At 37.2% G+C, this 19108-nt stretch overlaps 3 protein-coding genes and 1 pseudogene across 7 annotated transcripts; 2 read left to right on the top strand and 2 right to left on the bottom strand.

The window, feature by feature from the left end:
- The first annotated feature begins 676 nt into the window (after positions 1-676).
- Positions 677-4546, top strand: LOC137747306 (uncharacterized). Its single transcript, XM_068487400.2, has 6 exons — positions 677-1122; positions 1247-1379; positions 1677-1780; positions 2426-2570; positions 2654-2797; positions 2910-4546. The coding sequence occupies exons 1-6, from the start codon at positions 1082-1084 to the stop codon at positions 4275-4277; spliced, it is 1935 nt and encodes a 644-aa protein (XP_068343501.1). The 5' UTR covers positions 677-1081; the 3' UTR covers positions 4278-4546.
- Positions 4547-4814: 268 nt separating this feature from the next.
- LOC137745654 (uncharacterized) lies at positions 4815-5963 on the top strand (annotated as a pseudogene).
- A 1297-nt stretch (positions 5964-7260) lies between these two features.
- On the bottom strand, positions 7261-9689 carry LOC137744442 (ras-related protein RHN1). The gene is made up of 8 exons (XM_068484254.2): positions 9490-9689; positions 9017-9094; positions 8748-8915; positions 8393-8441; positions 8198-8271; positions 8018-8111; positions 7598-7710; positions 7261-7490 (listed from the first exon to the last, which is right to left on the bottom strand). Exons 1-7 carry the CDS (start codon positions 9526-9528, stop codon positions 7613-7615), a joined length of 600 nt encoding a protein of 199 aa, XP_068340355.1. The 5' UTR covers positions 9529-9689; the 3' UTR covers positions 7261-7490; positions 7598-7612.
- A 6140-nt stretch (positions 9690-15829) lies between these two features.
- LOC137742049 (transcription factor IIIA) lies at positions 15830-18512 on the bottom strand. Of its 5 annotated transcripts, none has more exons than XM_088686398.1 (8): positions 18204-18512; positions 17883-18014; positions 17474-17660; positions 17232-17379; positions 16861-17146; positions 16539-16777; positions 16278-16421; positions 15830-16159 (listed from the first exon to the last, which is right to left on the bottom strand). In XM_088686398.1, exons 3-8 carry the CDS (start codon positions 17485-17487, stop codon positions 15983-15985), a joined length of 1008 nt encoding a protein of 335 aa, XP_088542524.1. In that variant the 5' UTR covers positions 17488-17660; positions 17883-18014; positions 18204-18512; the 3' UTR covers positions 15830-15982. The 5 variants fall into 5 exon arrangements, with proteins under 5 accessions (XP_088542524.1, XP_068337892.1, XP_088542523.1 ...); XM_068481791.2 differs by having other exon boundaries at positions 17494-17660; positions 18204-18465; XM_088686397.1 differs by having other exon boundaries at positions 17494-17660; positions 17883-18017; positions 18204-18460.
- Between the last annotated feature and the right edge of the window lie 596 nt (positions 18513-19108).

The raw sequence follows: 19108 nt of genomic DNA, 5'->3' as shown, positions 1-19108 counted from the left end.
AACCTATGCAAATATGTGTGATTCTATAGCTTTTGTGTATGAAGGTCTAGTGAAGTGACGCTTTTGTTCACAAAGGAGAGTTACGTGGTTTGTGCATGATAAAAGTTCACGATAATTTGGATAAAATCTATAAAAAACTAACGGTTAAGAGGAAATTAGACAAAAAAATTAGTTTAAATCCTTAAATTTTCAATTAAAAAGTTCAGGGGAAAATCGAAAGTTCAATGATAGTTCAGAAGGCAAATTAGCAGTTTACTCAAAAAATAAATAATAATTTAAGCTCAAGGGATAGGCTGCCGACAGAGAGAGATCTTGCCAACCAAAGACCCATCGATGTCATGACCGAGCTGAGGACGTCATCCATTGTCGAGAAACTGCCATTTTTTCTTTCGTAGATTGGCTAATCTGTGTACCATCCAAAAAAGAAAATCATTTTTTTCAGACCAATTTCTGATAAATCGGTTAATTGGCCGTTATCAACGGTCTTCCTTTATTTCTGTCAGACCGAAAATGATCATTTCATTGTCCCATGAAAGCAATATATAATTATAAATAATTATTATTATTAAAAAGGTTAATGAAAAAATTAAGGAATGTGACCCAAAAATAAAGCACTTGACGGTCTGGGTCCAGCTCAGCAGATTCTATCAACTCCTGGAGGGCTGACTCGTCATTTGCTCACCTTGACTTGATGACTCTACCTCCCACCGCACACCCTCCTCTTCCAACGGCCACGATCTCCAAACCCACCAAATCCGCGCTTATTTCCCCAAAACACCCTCAGTAACGTTATAAAAACCAGTCGTTACCCGCGTCAACGTCGTTGTGAAAGGTGAAAGGTGAAAGCGCAAGGACCTTGTCACAAAAGTTCTCTCTCCCATCAGCTTAGTGGCCGAGTGAGTTCGAAAAATGTCCTGAAGTGGCTTCAGAAAAGCGAGAGCGAGAGAGGAGAGAGAGAGACTTCTTTTTCTTCTACCTTTCTTGCTGTTATTGTTCTTGTTCTATTGCACTGCGAGCTTCTGTCAAGCGTGCTCATACATGCTGAGTCGCTGAGTCGAATCGTTCACCGAGTTATTGAAAAATGTTGGACGGGCTGCTGGGCCGTGGATTTGCCTCCAAATGGTTTGCGTTTGCCCTCAGATCTCTCTCCGTATATAGTTGCATGATTTGCATCTACCTCTGTATGTATATCAGAATAGAAATATGTATGTGCTTATATATATATTCTGCATGTTTTGATTTGCAGCAAATCGCTGATTAAATCGACGAAGACTCGGATCGATGTGATACGGAGGAAGAGGAACGCAACGCAGAAGTTTCTGAAGAAGGATATCGCTGATCTGCTCACCAATGGCCTTGATATCAATGCTTTCGGAAGGGTGAGATTGATTGATTACTCTGCTCTTCGATTTTGATTCTTTAATTTCATTTTTTGGGTGCAATTTTGAATTTTCTGTAATCTGTTTGGTCGCCGAGAAAATTTGTTTTTCTGCCTTTTTGTATTTTACGATATTTGCTCTTTGAAAAGGATAAGAATCGTTGGATTAAATTAAATAAAATGTGCAAGGTTTTTAATTAATCGGAAATCAGACAAAATATGTTGGTGATGTGGACTAAGTTTTGTTTTGCCTACTTGTGCACCTAAAGCAAGAGCATGCTATATTTGGTAAATGCAGGCTGATGGACTCACAGCGGAGTTGATCCTTTCTTCGTGTTATGACTTCGTTGAGCGATGCTGTGATTTGGTGCTCAAGAATCTTTCAGTTATGCAGAAAGAAAGGTACATTCTTGAGTTGTCGTGGGAATTTAGAGATTCTTTGCTGCCAAAACCGATCACTCAATTTTCTTTACCTATTTAGTGTGCAACCGCTCTTTTGATATTGGATTGGAACACTTTATACCAATTTTATGCTATTTTAATATGTTTCTTCTCTACATGTTATGGTCAATTTTGTGAATTATTGTGTTATATGATATGTACATTTGTATAATTTGTGGCTGATTGTGTTAGAAGTCGCAAAAATGGGTGTAGATTTAGTTGACATTTTCTCGTTAAGTGGCTTGATAAGATACGGTTACCCCTGTTGATGAGAAAGGAGACATCAAGTGAGGTAATTTGTTTCGACTAGGGGAAATACCTGTTGGGAAAATATTGGTTTCAGTAAAAATGCGTAAAGAAGTGTGGACATATTGTCACGTGATTGCAATTCTCATAAACACAACTTGTCTATGGTTCTGCCCCAGATATTTTCAGCTGATTCTATGTCATTGCTCCATTTTGTCTGTTAATCTGATGTTATTTCTCTAATATTATGCACATTAGGAAATAATCCGAACAATTTGTTCAGTTTCCTGCTAAAGGAAATGACAGTCCTGTAGTGAAACTCAAGATAACGTTCCCTTTGCTATGCTATTTTCTCTGTAGTGATTGCCCTGAGGAATGTAAGGAACCTGTGTCATCGCTGATGATTGCTGCTGCAAGGTTCTCTGATTTACCAGAATTGCGTGACCTTAGGCAACTTTTTCAAGAGAGATACGCGAATTCTCTGGAGTATTTTGTGAATCAAAAGGTAATTCTTTATCGACATGCTCATATAGAACTTTATGCATCCGTAACTGCTTTAAGCTAACCTACTGCATTATTAATTGATAGTTTGTTGAGAACATAGCTTCAAAGCCTCCTACACTGGAGAAGAAGGTTCAGTTATTGAAAGACATAGCAGTAGAGTTCTCAATAAATTGGGACTCCAAGGCCTTTGAACAGAGGATGGCAAAACCTCCTCCTGCGTTTACACAGGTATGTCCTACTCTGTTGTTGCCATAACACCTATATCAGATAGAATGAGGAATTCATGGTCAAAAGCATTGCTCTCTCAAATTAAACGTCACTTGTGGACTGGACCTTGCAGGACAAGCCAAAAACTTACGGGCCTTCCCATGTTAGTGACGATAAAAGCAAATTGTCTACTGGGAAATCTGCAGTCCCAAAAGAACATAATCTTTTACCCACAGAAAGGAGATTTGATCTTAATGATGCTCAGAAATTACACAAGGAGAAGCTCGGTACTGTATTGAAAAAAGATGATCACGTTCCTCAAACGAGGCATAGACCCTTTGGGATAGAACATAAGTCTCTCGGTGCCAGGGAAGATACTGTCATGGAAAAAGATGGCCATGGAATTTTGTTCCGGGAAAGGCAAGAATTGGCTTCTCACAAATATGAAGCTTGGAATAGAAGGGAGGATGCTCCCCCAAAGTCAGTTAGATCAGACAGTTCATCTCAAGGAAAAGGACAGGAAAGGCATCACGAGAGGGGGAACAATGTTCCTAAAAGAGACTTCCATGAAGCTTTACCTCGTGTACAGCCAAGTGTTGCTGGACCTCATGTGAAAAGCAACGGTCAAGGCTTATTTGCTGGTGACAATTATGGTGGCAAACAAAATGACTCAAAATTAGGAATTAAAGAAGAAGAGACACCTAAGTTGAAGCCCCCCTACAATTATGGGGTCCCTCCTCCGTATGTGAAACCAAATGCCAAAGCAAAAGATAGAAAACATGAAGTCAAGGATGGTTCTGGCAGCAAGAGCATCACTAAGGATCCTGTAGCGTATAACATAGCCTTTGTTGACAATATACTCAGAGGGGTAAGCGTAGGATCTGATGATGAGGATGAGAAGCCTGCTGCTACAAAAGTTAATAGTCATGATCATGAGAAGGATCGTGCTCATCGGGATGATGCATCTAGCAACCACATACCAAAACCAAGATCTTCTAGGAGGAGACACTCAAGATCACGGTCCTCTCACAATGATGCTGGAAACAGTGAAGATACAGAAGTTGCAATCAGAAAAACAAGAAGCAGGAGAACGGATGAGTCACGACGAGGTCTACAACTGTTGTTTGATGACGAGCACTATAAGAAGGATGAAGAAGAGAGGAGAATGGACGAGCTTCTGATTCATTACAGTAAAAAGCCATCTAACTTGGACTCAGAATTGTCAAGAAGAAAGCCGAGAAGTCATCACGCACAGCATGCAGGCACTGGTGTTGGTGAATCCCCAAGACACGCAAGCAGAGATGAGTCGGAAATGGTTCCAACAGCAGTAAGATCAGTTTCCCTTCCTCATGAACATAGCGGTCCATCAGAGGCACCCAAAGTATTTGCTCGTGCGGCTTCGTTTCAACCCTACAGGTCCAATCCAGCTAAGCATGTGCATCCCAAGCTCCCAGACTACGAAGATTTGGCCGCCCAATTTGCAGCCCTAAGAGGAATGTAAAGGGTAAAAGCAAGAATCTTAACTGTATGAGCTCGATGGCGACCATTGTTTCCGGTAGTTGAGTGGCACAGTGGCTTCCGACGGTTGGTCTTTTTTACCTCACACTGCGTCTAATAAATCATATATTACCGAAATTTCAAATCATTGGAGTCATCATTGTAGAATTTGTTATAATGTCTTGAGTTTCAATGGATAATTGAGTTTGAGAATTGAGAATGCTTCTTGTTGAGTGGTGTTCATCATAAATAACGGCTACACACTTTCGGAAATTTTGTCTTCAATCAAGGATAGAGAGGTAAATTTGTGGTTTAGTGTCAGTGCCAAATGACTAATTTGGCCTTGATTGTCAGAATGGAAAGCCTTTACATTCCCCAGGACCATTTGCCCTTCCACATTCCCCAGGACCATTCGCCCCTCTACGTTCCCTTCCCTTGTCATAGGTAACGTACTGTTTCCCGCCAAAATAATAAATCTGCTCGGTGCTCAGCCTCCAATATAACACCAGGACACTCTTCTCGTCCCTCAGTCCACCACAGTCTAGAGAGAGAAAGTGGGGGGGGGGGGGGAAAGAAATGAAGGGCACGTCGAAGGTGATAATGGGGGACACACTGGTGATGGTGGTGACCCTCACCATAGTCTTAGGCTTGATCTTGGTGCTGCTGGCCGAGCTCTACTGCTCACTCCTCCTCCGCCGACGCCAGCACAAAACCAACAGCTACGCCAACATCGTCGCTGACTCTGCAGCCGCTCCTCATCTGCCCTCAGCACAGCAGTCTCAAGACCACCTAACCGGCCCTTCTCTCGGCAGCTTCTTAGGCATTCTTTGCGCTCCGACAAGCTTCCTTTCCCTACCGGTTTCTTCCAGTGAAGAATACTGTGCGGTTACGAAGAAGCAGCACTCTCAGCCTCCTCCAAGTTTTCGACATCCCGGTCCAAAACCAAGAAATGTTAACAAACACATCTCCCTGCCATATAGGGATAATTATGTCAATCCGCTCCCCCATCAATTTCTTTTGTAACTTCCCCGCAACCAACCCCAGATGACAAAATTAGTCCCAGTCACGGTGCTAATTATAACGAAAAAGCTGGTGGCGGCAGCAGCGGTTGCGGGGGTGGAGCTGCAGAGCATTTTGTGTACATTTCCAGCCCCATTTACGACAACGAAACGATCGGCAGGGCAAGCGGAACAAACACTCCTTTCCAAACGCCGGACATGTCGCCATCAAGGATGGAAATGGGGGGTTCTTCTTCTTCAAGCTCCGGGGACGAAGAGGTTGCGCAACCAACCCCCTCAGGTCCGTCAAACCCAATTACCACGCCTCCTTTGACTCCGTTGAAGAAGCACCCTGCGGAGGCTTGCTCTGTTTCTCTCAGGGATGCAAGGTCTCTAGGCACTTCGGGTAGTGATTCCAATAGTAACAATGGCCACTCTTCCTCCTCCTCTGGTTCTCCTTCCACTTCTCCTTCATGGTGATTAATTAGAGCTTTTGTATTTCTTCGTTTTTTCAATTTTTTTTTTTAAATTTTAGTTATATTCTTTTTTTCGTAGCAAATGCGAATTAGGTAGGTTGGTTAATGTATTATATTTGTATCTGGTTTTGTGCATCCAAGTTCAACTCTCTCTTTGTAATTCTCCTCGTAGTTTAGGATATTATCTTGTCACAAATGGGTTTTTTGTGATCTACAGTGGGAAAGAATGACTTTCCTAAAACGGTGCCAATGTTTTGATAGAGTTGCCCTACTGGAGCAATTCTCATATTGACCAGGTTCACATGGGTTAGGTATGATCAAATGCATAGATCTATTTTTGATAGAGTTGCCCTGTTAGGGCAATTCTCTAGAGGCCTCATTTTTGAGATGTACAAATGACGTGGCCGATATTCTTACGTAAGTTATTCTTCTGTATTGAGACACTTACATGCATCATTCGAACGTTACTTTTGCATCCCTAACTAATAATACAATGCTTTTTGCAACATTAATAACACATGGCACTATGTTACTAGCTTCAAATGTCTCTGTGACATTTTGAGGGTTGTTTTCATCACGGCGGAATATCAAACTAATCACTCAATATTAAGTGCGACAAATGAAATGAGTGATAATTTGTGATTGACATAAGACACCGTCACAGTAATATCCATGATGGTAAGTTTTTGGTAAATGGGAAGACGGTGCTCCGATCAGCATTTCACTGCATGCGTTGGCCATGGCTCGTCCATCCAAGCCATGCCATGCTTCTCTCTCTTTTCCTTCCCTCCCAAACTGCAGAAGCAGAGAGCCAGAAGTACTTTTCTTGTTTTCACCTGCTTTTGTACTAGTTTATGGAGAAGCGGTTTCATTTCATTTTTCTACATATTACACGTTTATTTTCCGTTCGGGATCGTGAGAAATTGGATGAGTGTGCACGTGAACGGGAAATGGTGGACTAACAAAAATTCAACAAATAAACAAAAGATACAAATTTAAAAATAAAAAAAAATAAAAGAAAAGTCTGTTTTTTAGGGACATCGATTTGAGATAAACAATCCAACTGAAACCTGCTGGAGGTTTTTGTCCACTTCGGTAAGAATGAGAGAGTGTGTGTATTTGGTTATTTTATCACGTGACCAATCATGTAACGAGAGAGATGTGTAGAGCGAAATAGTAGAACGGTTACAACCAATAATATCTTTCCGTTGTGCACTGGTGAACAAGCTAACAAGAGGAACTTCCCCATCCCCGTCGTAGTGTACCTCTCTCTCCTCCGCAAGAAAGAAAAACATACTGCAATCAAGTTTTTGGACAATTGTTCCGACACCACTCTTCATGTGTTGATGAGAGTGTTAGGAACAACTGCCCCACTACTCGAGCGCACATGAGTATATCTCATGGGACGGGGATATATAGGTAGGTTATTTTTCAACCTTTGCGGGCAAAACTTTATTGATCTTTCAAGCTACACCAAGAAAGCGTAGATTGTTTTACTCACTGCCATGACACGTTTTTATGAGTGAAATTTTGCTTCTCATTATAATTATGTTCCACAATCACTCTTTAACATCAATTAACATAATGAAATAATTCTTATAATTTGTACAACATAAACTAAGGAAATTCATATCTTGTAGCAGGTCGGCAGAGCTTGCAGATGGATATTCATTTCTGATACAGCCGCAGTTTTAGTTAGTTTCTCCATCTTGTTGAACCATGTCCTTGAAATTGTTCACAATCCTGTTAAAAGAAGTTTAGTAGCTTTGTAATCGTCGAATTTAACAGAAAATAAGACACGGTGACCAAAATTGATAACGAGGCAAGATACAGCGAAAGAAAATGCATACCGAAATCATCAAGACTCAAGAGCAACAGAACATTCTCCTGCTGTTTTGCGGTGATCTGCTATGCAATTTTATCCCACTTTGACGAGAAGGGCTAGCTTTGGCCAGTTTTTTTGCTGCAAAAAAGACTTGTTTTCATAAGCGTTTTTCAAGAATATTTGCTGATGGACTGATGGAATGGGATCATACAACTCGAATACTGCCCAAATATTTCAGATCAAGCGGAAAACTTGGAATACATATTATTCCAAACATTATATAGGGTGGGAGACATGGGCGTAGCCACATTAGTCAATTAGAGGAGATATGCTCCCTCTATACACCCAAGTTTGAATCCTCTTCCCCGCAATTTAGATTAGTTTAAAGTAGAATATCACTGGTATCAGAAAAGAAAAACATTATGAAAGGCTGATAAGTATGTACCTATTTCATAGAAGAGCTCATTTACATTCTGTGCAGTTTTTGCAGATGTTTCAATGAAAACCAAACCATTTTCCTTGGCATATTGCTCACCTTCCTGCAGCCAAAAATAAATTTCATGAGAGAAACTTGAAGAATCAATAAATTACATGTACGAAATGTGTCCTGGTGAAGAGTGAATACCTCAGACCCTACTTTTCTCTTATCTTCCAAATCAGCCTTGTTACCAGCCAAGAACATTATTAAGGTTGGATTTGCTGATATGAAAAATATTGAACAAATTTCAGTTATCTTGAACAAATATCAAACTTCATTCGAATTGATGCGAAAACTAATTGAAAATGAAACTTTTAAGTACAAAAACTGGCATGCTTCCACCTTGTCGTTGCACTTCTAGAACCCATTTTTTCGCCCGAAGGAATGAATCCTGCAGCAAAACACACCACATATTGAACATAAGAAATATCATTAGTAAAGCGTTATTCAATCATTCGACAAATAACAATCCAATCCAATCCTAGGTGCCAAGCGAGCCATAAAAGTATTATCCGAAGTTCTAGAGGTTGAAGCTTCTTAATAGAAATCTTTCTGTTGCCAATCAGTGAGCATATTAAGCTGCTGCAGCCATTTTGGATTATCAACAAATGTTCAAGGCATTATGTGACAAACATGAACATGAGAAGACCTAGCAACAAACGTAACGATAGAAACCGTTCTGGACCAGTCTCCATACCATGCTTGTGATATCGTACACCACAACAGCTGCAGCAGCACCGCGGTAGTACATTGGAGCCAGGCTGTGGTACCGTTCCTGGCCGGCGGTGTCCCATATATCGAATTTGATAGTAGCTTCATTTAGTGACAGAACCTGAGTGAAGAAAGCTGCTCCAATTGTTGACTCCTGCAATTTATACACTACTCATATTAATTAAAAGCCATGAACAAATATTCTAGCATTCTACATTTTGTACAAAGAAATTAAAATTTGATCCAAAGTGAAACCTGGTACTCCAAAAATTTTCCAGTCACAAATCTCAATACCAAACTTGTTTTCCCAGTTCCCATGTCCCCAAGAAGTACCTGGAAGCAATCATAATAACGAAGTTAACCAATTTACAAAAATTTCAATGCGAAATTATATTTATTGATAAAATGTGACAATTTTAACAATCTAACAGCTAAGTGAATAGAAAAAGCATTTGACTCCTTCATATATATATATATATATATATAAAACACTGCTCGTTGAGTTAATTGCAATCTGCGAGAATCCTAATTCAGGAACCATCGCTATAATCAAGCCTAAAAGTCATATCATATATCATCGTGGATGGTGCTCATCAAGTTAATCAAAATCATATCAAAACTCAATTAACCTCGCAAAATAGTAATTAGCAATAACTCAATAGATCATGCATACAACGAATTAAGCGAATGAAAGAAAAAAGTAAAAATAAAAAGGAAGACATACCCACCAGCTTGGCTTGTATATTCTTATTGCCAGGTCTCGCCATGGATCTTTCTCGATTAAAATTACTTCCAACTTTTTTCTCGAAAATTCACAGAAATTCAGGAACAACAGAGACAAGATTTCTTCGTTTGAAAGTGATAACTTAGCAAGGGCACTTATGAGCCCCCACAGAGAGAAGAAAACCAAAAGATCAAACTGACTGGTAGTTTGTTCCTTGACTGGTAGTTGTTTTCTAGCTGCCTTTTTTTTTTCATTTTCTTTTTTTGTATTTTTGTCTGTTAATTATTTTTTTTTTCTTTTCCATTTTTATTTAGCTTGTTACTTTCAATGCATAGTGGATCCGGTCAGATGAAGAAGGAACACTCGGGCATCATTGACATTTTATTTTTCTGAACTTATCCAATTTTTCTTACCCCGTATGACATGCCGTGCGTTCATACACCGATAATCGCATTTAGGTCTGTTTTTACGATTTAGATCTGTTAATAACTACTTCGTTTTTTAAGATAAATAATTTCTTTTTTTTTTGGTCAAAGAAATAACTTTTTTTTTTTGTCGAAAAAATAACTTTTGTTTTTAGTTTTTACTTTTTGTGTTTGCCATATGTGTAAGCTATATTAAAGTGAAAATGTAAAAACAAATTAAATGGTTAGCAAATGGATCTTTCGATCATTGGATTCTCACATATAAACCCGAAATCAAATAATCAATTCTTTTATATATATGTATGCAAACATTATTAAGGGAAAACTCGAATGAGAAGTAATGTTCTCTTAACCATTTGAACTGCAAGTCACTAAAAAAAGTCTCAATTTTTTAAAAGAGCTAGTATTATTAAAGGATAACCAATTAGTAAGTCATTTTATTGCCAATTTAGAGTGCAGTAGGCGAGAAAATCCGTTATGAAACTGGTGGTACATTTACTTGTGTCTATTTTGTTGAGTGTGTTTAGATGTACAAAGACATATTCACAGTTCAAGATAGATTTACGATAAGTGATATAGACATAAATGGATACATCCCAAGGTAGATTAATCAAACCAAAGTACAATTCTTGGAGCTTAAATTAAGTTCAGATGAGTAATGAGCAATAGATAAAAGAAGAATCGTAACAAGCCAGCCGACTTGCATTGTTGAATTTAATATATATATATATATATATATATGCCATCTTGATAACTTAAAAAGGTCATCGCTATCATCGAACGAAAACGAAACTTGAAGGGATTGGATTGGGGAAGGTGTTAGGCACCACGCCAAAAGAAAATAAAAAAACTAAAAAAGGTTGGTGGGGTATCATTTCATACATATTCCTACAAGGATATAATTTATAAAGATAAGATAACATAATACAAGGATATATATAACCGTGTAATTCAAGTTGAAATTGCTGTAGTATGAGACAGCGCATGCATAGCCTGGTATGTTTGTGTTTGATTTCAAAGATGTATTTGAAATTAACATTACGTACATAGAAAAATGGTTTCTTCTAAGAAGAAATAAATTGTATGAACATTCATCGTCTTGCAGAACCAAACTATTACTTACAAGCATTCTTTGCTTTAAAAACTATACCACATTTTTATTTTGTCTACTTTGTAATTGATGGTTAATTCCAGAGTCTTGGTTCTTTCTGACTGTCTTGCGCGGGTTTAGAGAATAAGATTATTTTGGTAGACTAATGAACAAGCCTTATGAGTAGTTCGACTTGCCTAATCCATTATCATCGTTTCTTTTAAAAACAAAAAGAAAAAAAAAATTTGCCAATTTCATTAGCTTGTGAAAATCAAACAAGCTCGCAACAAACAAATTGCCAATTTCAATTTCTACACATTAAAAACGATGCAATAGTCGTGTAATTTGTATGGATGAGGAAGTTAACCTAGCTAATTCGGAAACAACAAGAACACATATCAAGTAGTCATGAACAACCCATATCTTCAATATGGGCTCAAATCATGCATGGCTAAGACAATATATATAAACAGGACATTTAAAGGAAGAGATTTTCATTTTTTATCAAAAATGGGAATTAATTGTAGGACCACTTCATATCGAACTTCAATTATCCGAACTGTCTACTTTGTAAGTCTCAATATTATAGATCATCTTTGCAAAAAATCAATTCAATCCGAAACTATTTGCTTTTTAATTATCACGATAAAATTTCAATGTTTTCTTTAGACCAAAGTATTCGTCAATTTTTTTGAACTCAATTAAATGCCTCAAATATTTTTGATTTGGCTAATATTTTGCAAGGTGATTTATGAAGAGCAACTTGAAAAATAGACAGTTTAGATCGTTAAAATTTGATGTCGTCGGAAGATGACAATAAAAGCTCTTGCTCTTTAGCAACAATGGGAGATGCCAAATCTTTTTTACTTAGGGTAGGGAGAGCACAAATACGGACCATGCATGATCTGGTGTAAAATAGCAAATTAATCAGAATGTATACTACGTGTACAATCAGCCACATACATTGCGTATACTTAATAATCCCTCCCACAGGGAAACCTCATCTTCATGCAACCACCAGCTATACCCACTCACCTTACCGACCTCAACATATCACCTTTTTTTTATCTTCAAGTCTCCTTCCAAATCAACTTTTTTTTTCCTAATGACAGAAGTCATGAATCGACAAGTTTGAAATAAGAAAGAGGAGGAGTTGAGATAAGATCAATTATTTTCCCCATAACTAAATTTAATCCTGAATTTTCAAGTACATTACAATTTACAAGGTAGGGAGGGTCATCTATGTTTTCTTTTTTATTACGCATGTGTTAGTACAATTAAGGGAAAAAAAATCAAAATAATTTTAGTCACTATGTATTAAGAAACATAAAAAAAATTCGAGAATCAAAATATTCTAATTCCCATTACAAACAAAAATAGTAAACATTTCATGATTTGCCTTTCACTTTTTCTTTTAAAACAGTATTGCCTTTCATACTGGTTAAATGTTATTATATGAGGAGTTTGAATAAGCTCAAAACTCTTAAGTCGGTGGATTATGGAATCCATTTCATGATCTTGTCCTATTCTCTTCTCTAACACATGATTATTTTATTTATTTATTGGTAAAAATGATTAATTTATTTAGAAGTTGAGATAATGACTCCTCATCTGTTTTTAGTCACCCTTTTCAACCTTTAGATCAGATTAGCATAAAACCAAGGGTTTAGAGTCTATCAATTTCGTGAAAAGCACAGATGTAGGTTAGAAACAACAAACAAAAAACAAAATTAACTTATCTACGAATAATTTTTTTTGTAAAACAATTACACTGTTACGTTATATTATTAATTATAGGAATGGAATATAAAGAATGATATAACTAATATTCCATACACATATCTGATAATAATAATGAATGAGGATCCTCTGTGAATCTTCCAATCATGTCTGTTTATCGTACATTATGCGGTCAAAAATCATGGTTAATTTTTAATTTAAAGTTAAATATAAATTGTACATGACAAAAACTAACTGCACTTTATAGATATATAATATTATAAATGAATTACATGATAGTACAAAAATCACTTTTGCCACAAATTCCTAATTTGGAAGAAATTTTTAGCTGTGACGGGAATACGGATGATACACATCAAATATTTTTATGTAAGTGGTGGAAATTTTTAATTTTTAAGTTATTAACCTTTTAACACACATATCCCACTATTTATATAGTAATACGTGATGTACCATCTCGGATGACGGTCACATTGAAAAATCTCTTATAATTTGGTTACTAAAGAGACAAATGAGGGTAGGAATCAAGGGTACAGCTTGATTGCCTTACTTGATCACTTCTGACCTCACACTATTCGAGGATAAAATCCCTTTTTTTTCCCTTCTAACTTTCCTCCTATATATAAAGGCAATCTGGCAATAAGTTTATAAAAGCTTTTCCTTCAATTGGTATCACTATTCTCTATCAAAACATGGCCTCACATGGCGGTGGCCTGAAAGTCTCAACAACTCCAGAAAATGGTGGCAACGCAGAAGCTGCATCAATTACTTCACAAAAGGGTCAATGTCTCTGCTCACCAACGACACATCAAGGCTCATTCCGGTGCCGGTTTCACCGGTCCACGTCCTCGGTTTGGATGAAGCGATCAAAGTCCATGCCTACCAATAGTAACTCAGCGGCTTCTTTCTCTCCCACATCAGTACTTGATCAGTCTACTTAGTTAACCAAGTCCGCAAAACAGTTTGGTGTTGCATCCTTTTCATTAATCCAACTATTTATAGAAGTTGTACGTATATATACAAATAGGTATAATGAAAATCTTGTCTCTGCTTGCTTAATTCAGGTGTAAATGTTTTTATATGAATATATGATGGATATATACAAGTGTTATACTTTTATCTTTATTAATTAGTACTTCTCTTCTTCTTGAACAATCAGAGCACACACACATATTATATATATATATATATATGTGTGTGTGTGTTATATATATATATATATATATATATATATATATATATATATAGGGTTTAGGATTACTAAGTATCCAATTTTTCATCAAAATAGTACTAAGTACTCTACGGTAAAATTACTTGAGAAATACGTATAGTTAGGATTGGCCTTGACATGTGCAGGTGGTGTCACCGTACAAAGCTCTTGATTTTTTTAATTTATTTTAGGTGTATATTTGTGTCACACAAAATTGTAATCGTTCATTGCAAATAATTATTCTTTTTATATATGAAGTGTATTGGCTATTATATGGAAAAAAATATTCAATGTGGTAGTGCCAGAAATACGATTCGATACATCAAATATTATAATACAAGTGGTTAGATACTTTAAAAAAAAATTTCCAACAATTTGTATTATGACATTGAGTGTGCCTAACCGTGTTCCTAAGGCATTGAAAATTTTTCCATGTATACTGCCGCCTTTCATTTTTATTCTTTTTTTCTAGACCATGATATGGATATCTGACTGAGATGAGTTTTGTAAGGCTGTGATTTTAGTCAGTTTATGTATATCATAGATTCATATGCAATAATGGGAACTGATTTTTCATACGATATCTTATCGCATGGTATTGGATGGTTGCGTGCCGTCACATCCTCCTTGCTCCGTTGTCAAATTTTCTTGGATTCACATGATTATCAAGGTTCCAAAATAATTTAATCCAATCCATGCATTTTTTTTTTCTTCTAATTACTGTAGAAGCAAGAGGAGTGGTAATGAAAACACTCATTCCATACAGAGAAAATTCAAACTTGAATAGAACATGGTAATAAAAACAGTCATTTCATATTAGCTGGCATAACACATTATTTCACTCGAAAATCTTAAAAACAATGTGAAAAACAATTATGTCAATCTCCTTGATGATCTTCTCATTATCATATCCAGGTAAATACAATATAATATTTTAAAGGGGTCTTTTGATCTAAATGGTGGTCAAGAATCACTCGACCATAATTATAATTACACAACTAAATACTGAATGTGACATATTAAACATTAATAGTTGATGCCAAATTTGAGGGAGTTGTTATTGGCACTCCAAAAATCTCATTCCATACTCCAAACTTTCTATATTTGGAAAGAAAAATACACTTGTGATGAGTGTATAATGAGATTTTTGAAGTGCGAATAATATTTTCCAAATTTTATACCATTTTATGTTAGACAGGTCAAAAACGTAATGGGATCAAATTTTCATTACATTGAAAGGAACCGAACATCTATTATAATCCTAACTCAACTTTGAACCTTTTTTTTTTGTGATTAAGAAAGAAAAACTTTGCAAATAAGGGCGGATGCACATTGGGACCAAGGTGGTCCTAGGACCAGGATCACCCGCAAACCAGGAAACAAGCATGTGAAAGTTCTCGGGGGACCCTCCGAATGTTTGGTAGTCTCTTTTGTGCTCACCTAGTGTTTGTTGTAATGACTGCTAAACATATCTCAACACTACTTGACTGGTTGCGTCGGTAACACTCGACAAATACTCTTGATAACACCAATCAAATTGCTTCAAAAAATAACGATATCTATTGATGTATGCGCAACATGATTCGGCCAACGTAAACCGCAATCCTACATCAACAGCCGGAGGAAGTATGGAGGACAATCAACAAGCAGAGAAAAGGGGCGACAAAAAGGATCGAGTTATCGCGCCCAAACCAAGGGCGGCACGACGTAGTGTATCTGTAAAGGATGTGATTGGTGCCCTGGAGAGGGAACCTCAGATGTCGAGGTTCTACTCTGATACATCGCTTGTTCGAACGAATTCAAACAGTAACAGCAGTGGTGAATAATCTAAAAAGTGCGAAACGTAGTGCAATCCTCACCATGAATGTTTACCAAAGACTTTGTTAAATACAAAAATGCTATATATATTTATTGTTGAGATTCATTACACCATCCAACATCCAAATCCAGTTTGAGAAATTCCTAATTCCTAAAGCTTTCACTCTCATAGGTTACTATGCGTGTCCGGTAATTTTAACAAGAACGCTACGACTCAATTCTCATCCTCCGCGTCTTGTAAGAGCAACCAGGAGAGGTACTCAGGCTCTAGGCCCAACTGATCCGGTGGAGTCACCCGTTTTCGTAAGAGCATTTCTATGGTCGGACACTTCCTCTTAAGGCCGCCCCTTGGCCTTGACTGGAATTGTTCGTCAGCCTCTATGAAATCCCCCTGCAAATCAAAATAATGTTCCAAATATGAATTTGTAATGTGGCATTTTCCCAGAAAGATGCTTATCTGAAAATCCATGCATAGAAAGGGTATTGAATGCTCCAAGAACAAAACTCACATAGGCATAAACATGGCGTCGAGTCTTCTCATGGTTATCTCTCACATGCTTGTATGCAAATCTCATGCCACACCCCGAAAAGCTACAGGCAAAAGGTTTATCTTCAAGGTGTACAGCCTTGACATGTTGAGTGAGATTTGATTTCTGCAAATGTCCAGCCAAAACCAGAAAAGGAGTCAAAAATAACCATGGCAACACAGAATAACAAACAATAAATTTTCTGTACCAAAATAATGCAACCAATCCAAGGCCGCAACTTACAGTTGAAAATGTGTGAAGACAACCCTTGTAACTGCATCTAATTCTCTCAACTGAAGGCGCTCCTCCTTTATGGGTGAGTAGATGCCTTTTGATGTTCCTTTTTAACTTTTTGGAACCACATATCTCACACGTAACATGTTGGTGGCAGGACAGGATATGGTCCTTGAGGCATTGGCCATTGGTAAAATATTTCATACAACCTGCTTCAGAGCAGAATGCCTCCACTGAATCCATATGAACTACAGAAATGAAGGATATTGTTTTTAGTTTGCAATTAACATAGTGCTGAAAACATAAATAAGGATTTAGAAATGAAAGCTACCATGAGAACTCTCATGCTTCTGCAACTTTGAAGCAAATAAAAACACCTTTCCACAACCAACTTCCTGGCACACATGCTGCTTCTGACCTCTTCCAACATAGGTGCCATCCTCACTATGAAGTTCTTTAACATGCCTGCTCATGTTACCTTGGCAAACAAATCCACGATTACAGTTCTCAATTGGACACTTAAAGAGTTTCCCTTGGTGCTGAAGAAGGTGGCGATTTAAGTGGTCTTTTCTTCTGAAGCTGGAACGGCAATCATCCACCGAACAAACATATGGCCTCTGTACAGAATAAGCTAACATAAATAATGAACCAATAAACACAATTCCAAAACCCACATGAACACGAATTCAAATCACATATTACGTGATTGAGGCTCTCTTGATGGAGCTTCACAGGAGGTCTCCCACCTGTTACTGGTCCATTCAAGTCAAACGCTCTCGCATTTTGGAGTTCTTGATTGGGATCCAATGCTTCACGTTGTCCAATGGATACTTCATTAAAATGTTGATTCCTGCAAAATTTCTAACTTCAACCGATGCAAACATAACGAAAACTTCATACAAAAGTAAAGAGAATAAGTTAAAGCGAATTCACAAACAAACTACACGTGTTCAAGCATTCAAACCTCAAACTGAAAGGTATGTGACTGAGGCTCGCTTGATGGAGCTTCACAGGAGGTCTCCCACCTGATACTGGTCCATTCAAGTCAAAAACCTCTCGCATTTTGGAGTGCTTTGTGTGGGATCCAATGCTTCACGCTATCCAAAAGATAGTTCTTAAAAATATCGATTCCTGCAAAACTTCAATCTTCAATTGTTGCAAACATGACGTAAACTTCATCGAAAAAGTACGGAAAGCTACAGACACAATCAACTCATATGAAACTATCACAAACTAAGCTGTGTGAGCATCATCAACTGGATTCAGTGCAAATATAATAAGCCAATTACATACTTTTCCTATACAAAAACATGTAAAAGCTAAGAAACTTTGAATTCAACACCAATCAAATACCTCAAGGGAGTGGCTTTGCATGCGTTGCTTCAAATGTGCAGGTTTTTTTAAAGTAGCACCACAATCTTCGCAAGTATTACATTTTTCCTTCTCTCCTTCCCCTTCCCCACCAGCCTCTTTTGCCATATCCATCTGCTACAGCATATAAGAAAATAGAGAAAAACTAAATAAAAATAAACACAATCAATCTGAATAAAACCCAAAACTTCAAATTTCGATGAAAATACAAAAACCAAATCGACCCACAACAGTAAATCCCTCGAATTCAAAAAACCAAATCGGAAAAATTCATAATTTGATCAAAAAGACGGGATTGGAAACCTTGTGGTGATCGAGGATGTGAGAAGCGATCAGAGTCTTTTTGGAGCCGCAGATCCCGCAGAATTCACAGTAATATCGCCTTATGTCCTTGAAAACTGGCAATTTCTGATCTGCTTCTCAGTTATCCATTGATTTCTCCAACCCTCTCTCGACTCTCTCACTCTCACCCGCCAAATTCTTCAGGCAACCGCCGTTTGGTTTTGCCTTCTGGAAGTCTGATTTTCTAGGCCTTTTGTATTAGTAAGGGATACGCTATTGCCGCATCTTACTTTACGACCTGCAATCTAAAATAAGTTCTAGAAATATTGCAAAAATATCACCCAGTTTTTCCATTTTTGTGCATTTACCACTTAAACTTCTTTTTTTTTTTTTTTTTTTTTTTTGCCTAGAAATTATCACAAAAAACGATAAGGTAACACTTAGCAATTGGAAAAATTCTATTTAATATCATTATGTGACTTATATGAGCTGATTTTTGAAGTTAATTTAAACACAAAAGAATACCAAGACACACTCCTTCGTAACAGGTTTCGTCAATTTTCAACTCAGTTGCAGATATTAGATGTTATCTCTTTCTTCTCCCATAAGAGTGTTTCGTCTTATTTTTTCATTTTTATTATACTTGCAATTTTTTGTGTAAATCTCTAATCAAAGGGGCATGCTTTGCTCCTTGGTGATTGCGGGTTTTATTGGAGGATATTAAAGTCCTGTCACAGTAGTTTTATTGTATTTCTTTTTCCTGTGTTTATAAAAATTAATTTTGATGTCAATAATCTAGCTAGTTTAGGCCCCTCATTTTTCAAGATTGTATTTGGTTGAATTTTATTCTACAACGAATGCATGCACTAGACCTCGATAACTTATGTACGGGTTGCCTAGAGGCTATTCTGTTTAATATTTCTGCT

Source organism: Pyrus communis, chromosome 15 (assembly GCF_041283825.1).
Source record: "Pyrus communis isolate YQ-2024b chromosome 15, ASM4128382v1, whole genome shotgun sequence".
Taxonomy (NCBI): Eukaryota; Viridiplantae; Streptophyta; class Magnoliopsida; order Rosales; family Rosaceae; genus Pyrus; species Pyrus communis.
This window is presented reverse-complemented; position numbering and strand designations above follow the sequence as displayed.

Coding starts and splice junctions, on each gene's coding strand:
- LOC137747306 (XM_068487400.2), top strand. CDS start 1,082: ATGTTGGACGGGCTGCTGGGCCGTGGATTTGCCTCCAAATG. Junction 1,380..1,676: donor ATATCAATGCTTTCGGAAGG/GTGAGATTGATT, acceptor TGGTAAATGCAG/GCTGATGGACTCACAGCGGA. Junction 2,571..2,653: donor AGTATTTTGTGAATCAAAAG/GTAATTCTTTAT, acceptor ATTAATTGATAG/TTTGTTGAGAACATAGCTTC.
- LOC137744442 (XM_068484254.2), bottom strand. CDS start 9,528: ATGGCGAGACCTGGCAATAAGAATATACAAGCCAAGCTG. Junction 8,442..8,747: donor TGTACGATATCACAAGCATG/GTATGGAGACTG, acceptor GTTTTGCTGCAG/GATTCATTCCTTCGGGCGAA. Junction 7,711..8,017: donor TGAGCTCTTCTATGAAATAG/GTACATACTTAT, acceptor TCTTTTTTGCAG/CAAAAAAACTGGCCAAAGCT.
- LOC137742049 (XM_068481791.2), bottom strand. CDS start 17,591: ATGCGAGAGGTTTTTGACTTGAATGGACCAGTATCAGGTGGGAGACCT. Junction 17,147..17,231: donor ATCAAGAGAGCCTCAATCAC/GTAATATGTGAT, acceptor TATTCTGTACAG/AGGCCATATGTTTGTTCGGT. Junction 16,160..16,277: donor GACGCCATGTTTATGCCTAT/GTGAGTTTTGTT, acceptor TTTGATTTGCAG/GGGGATTTCATAGAGGCTGA.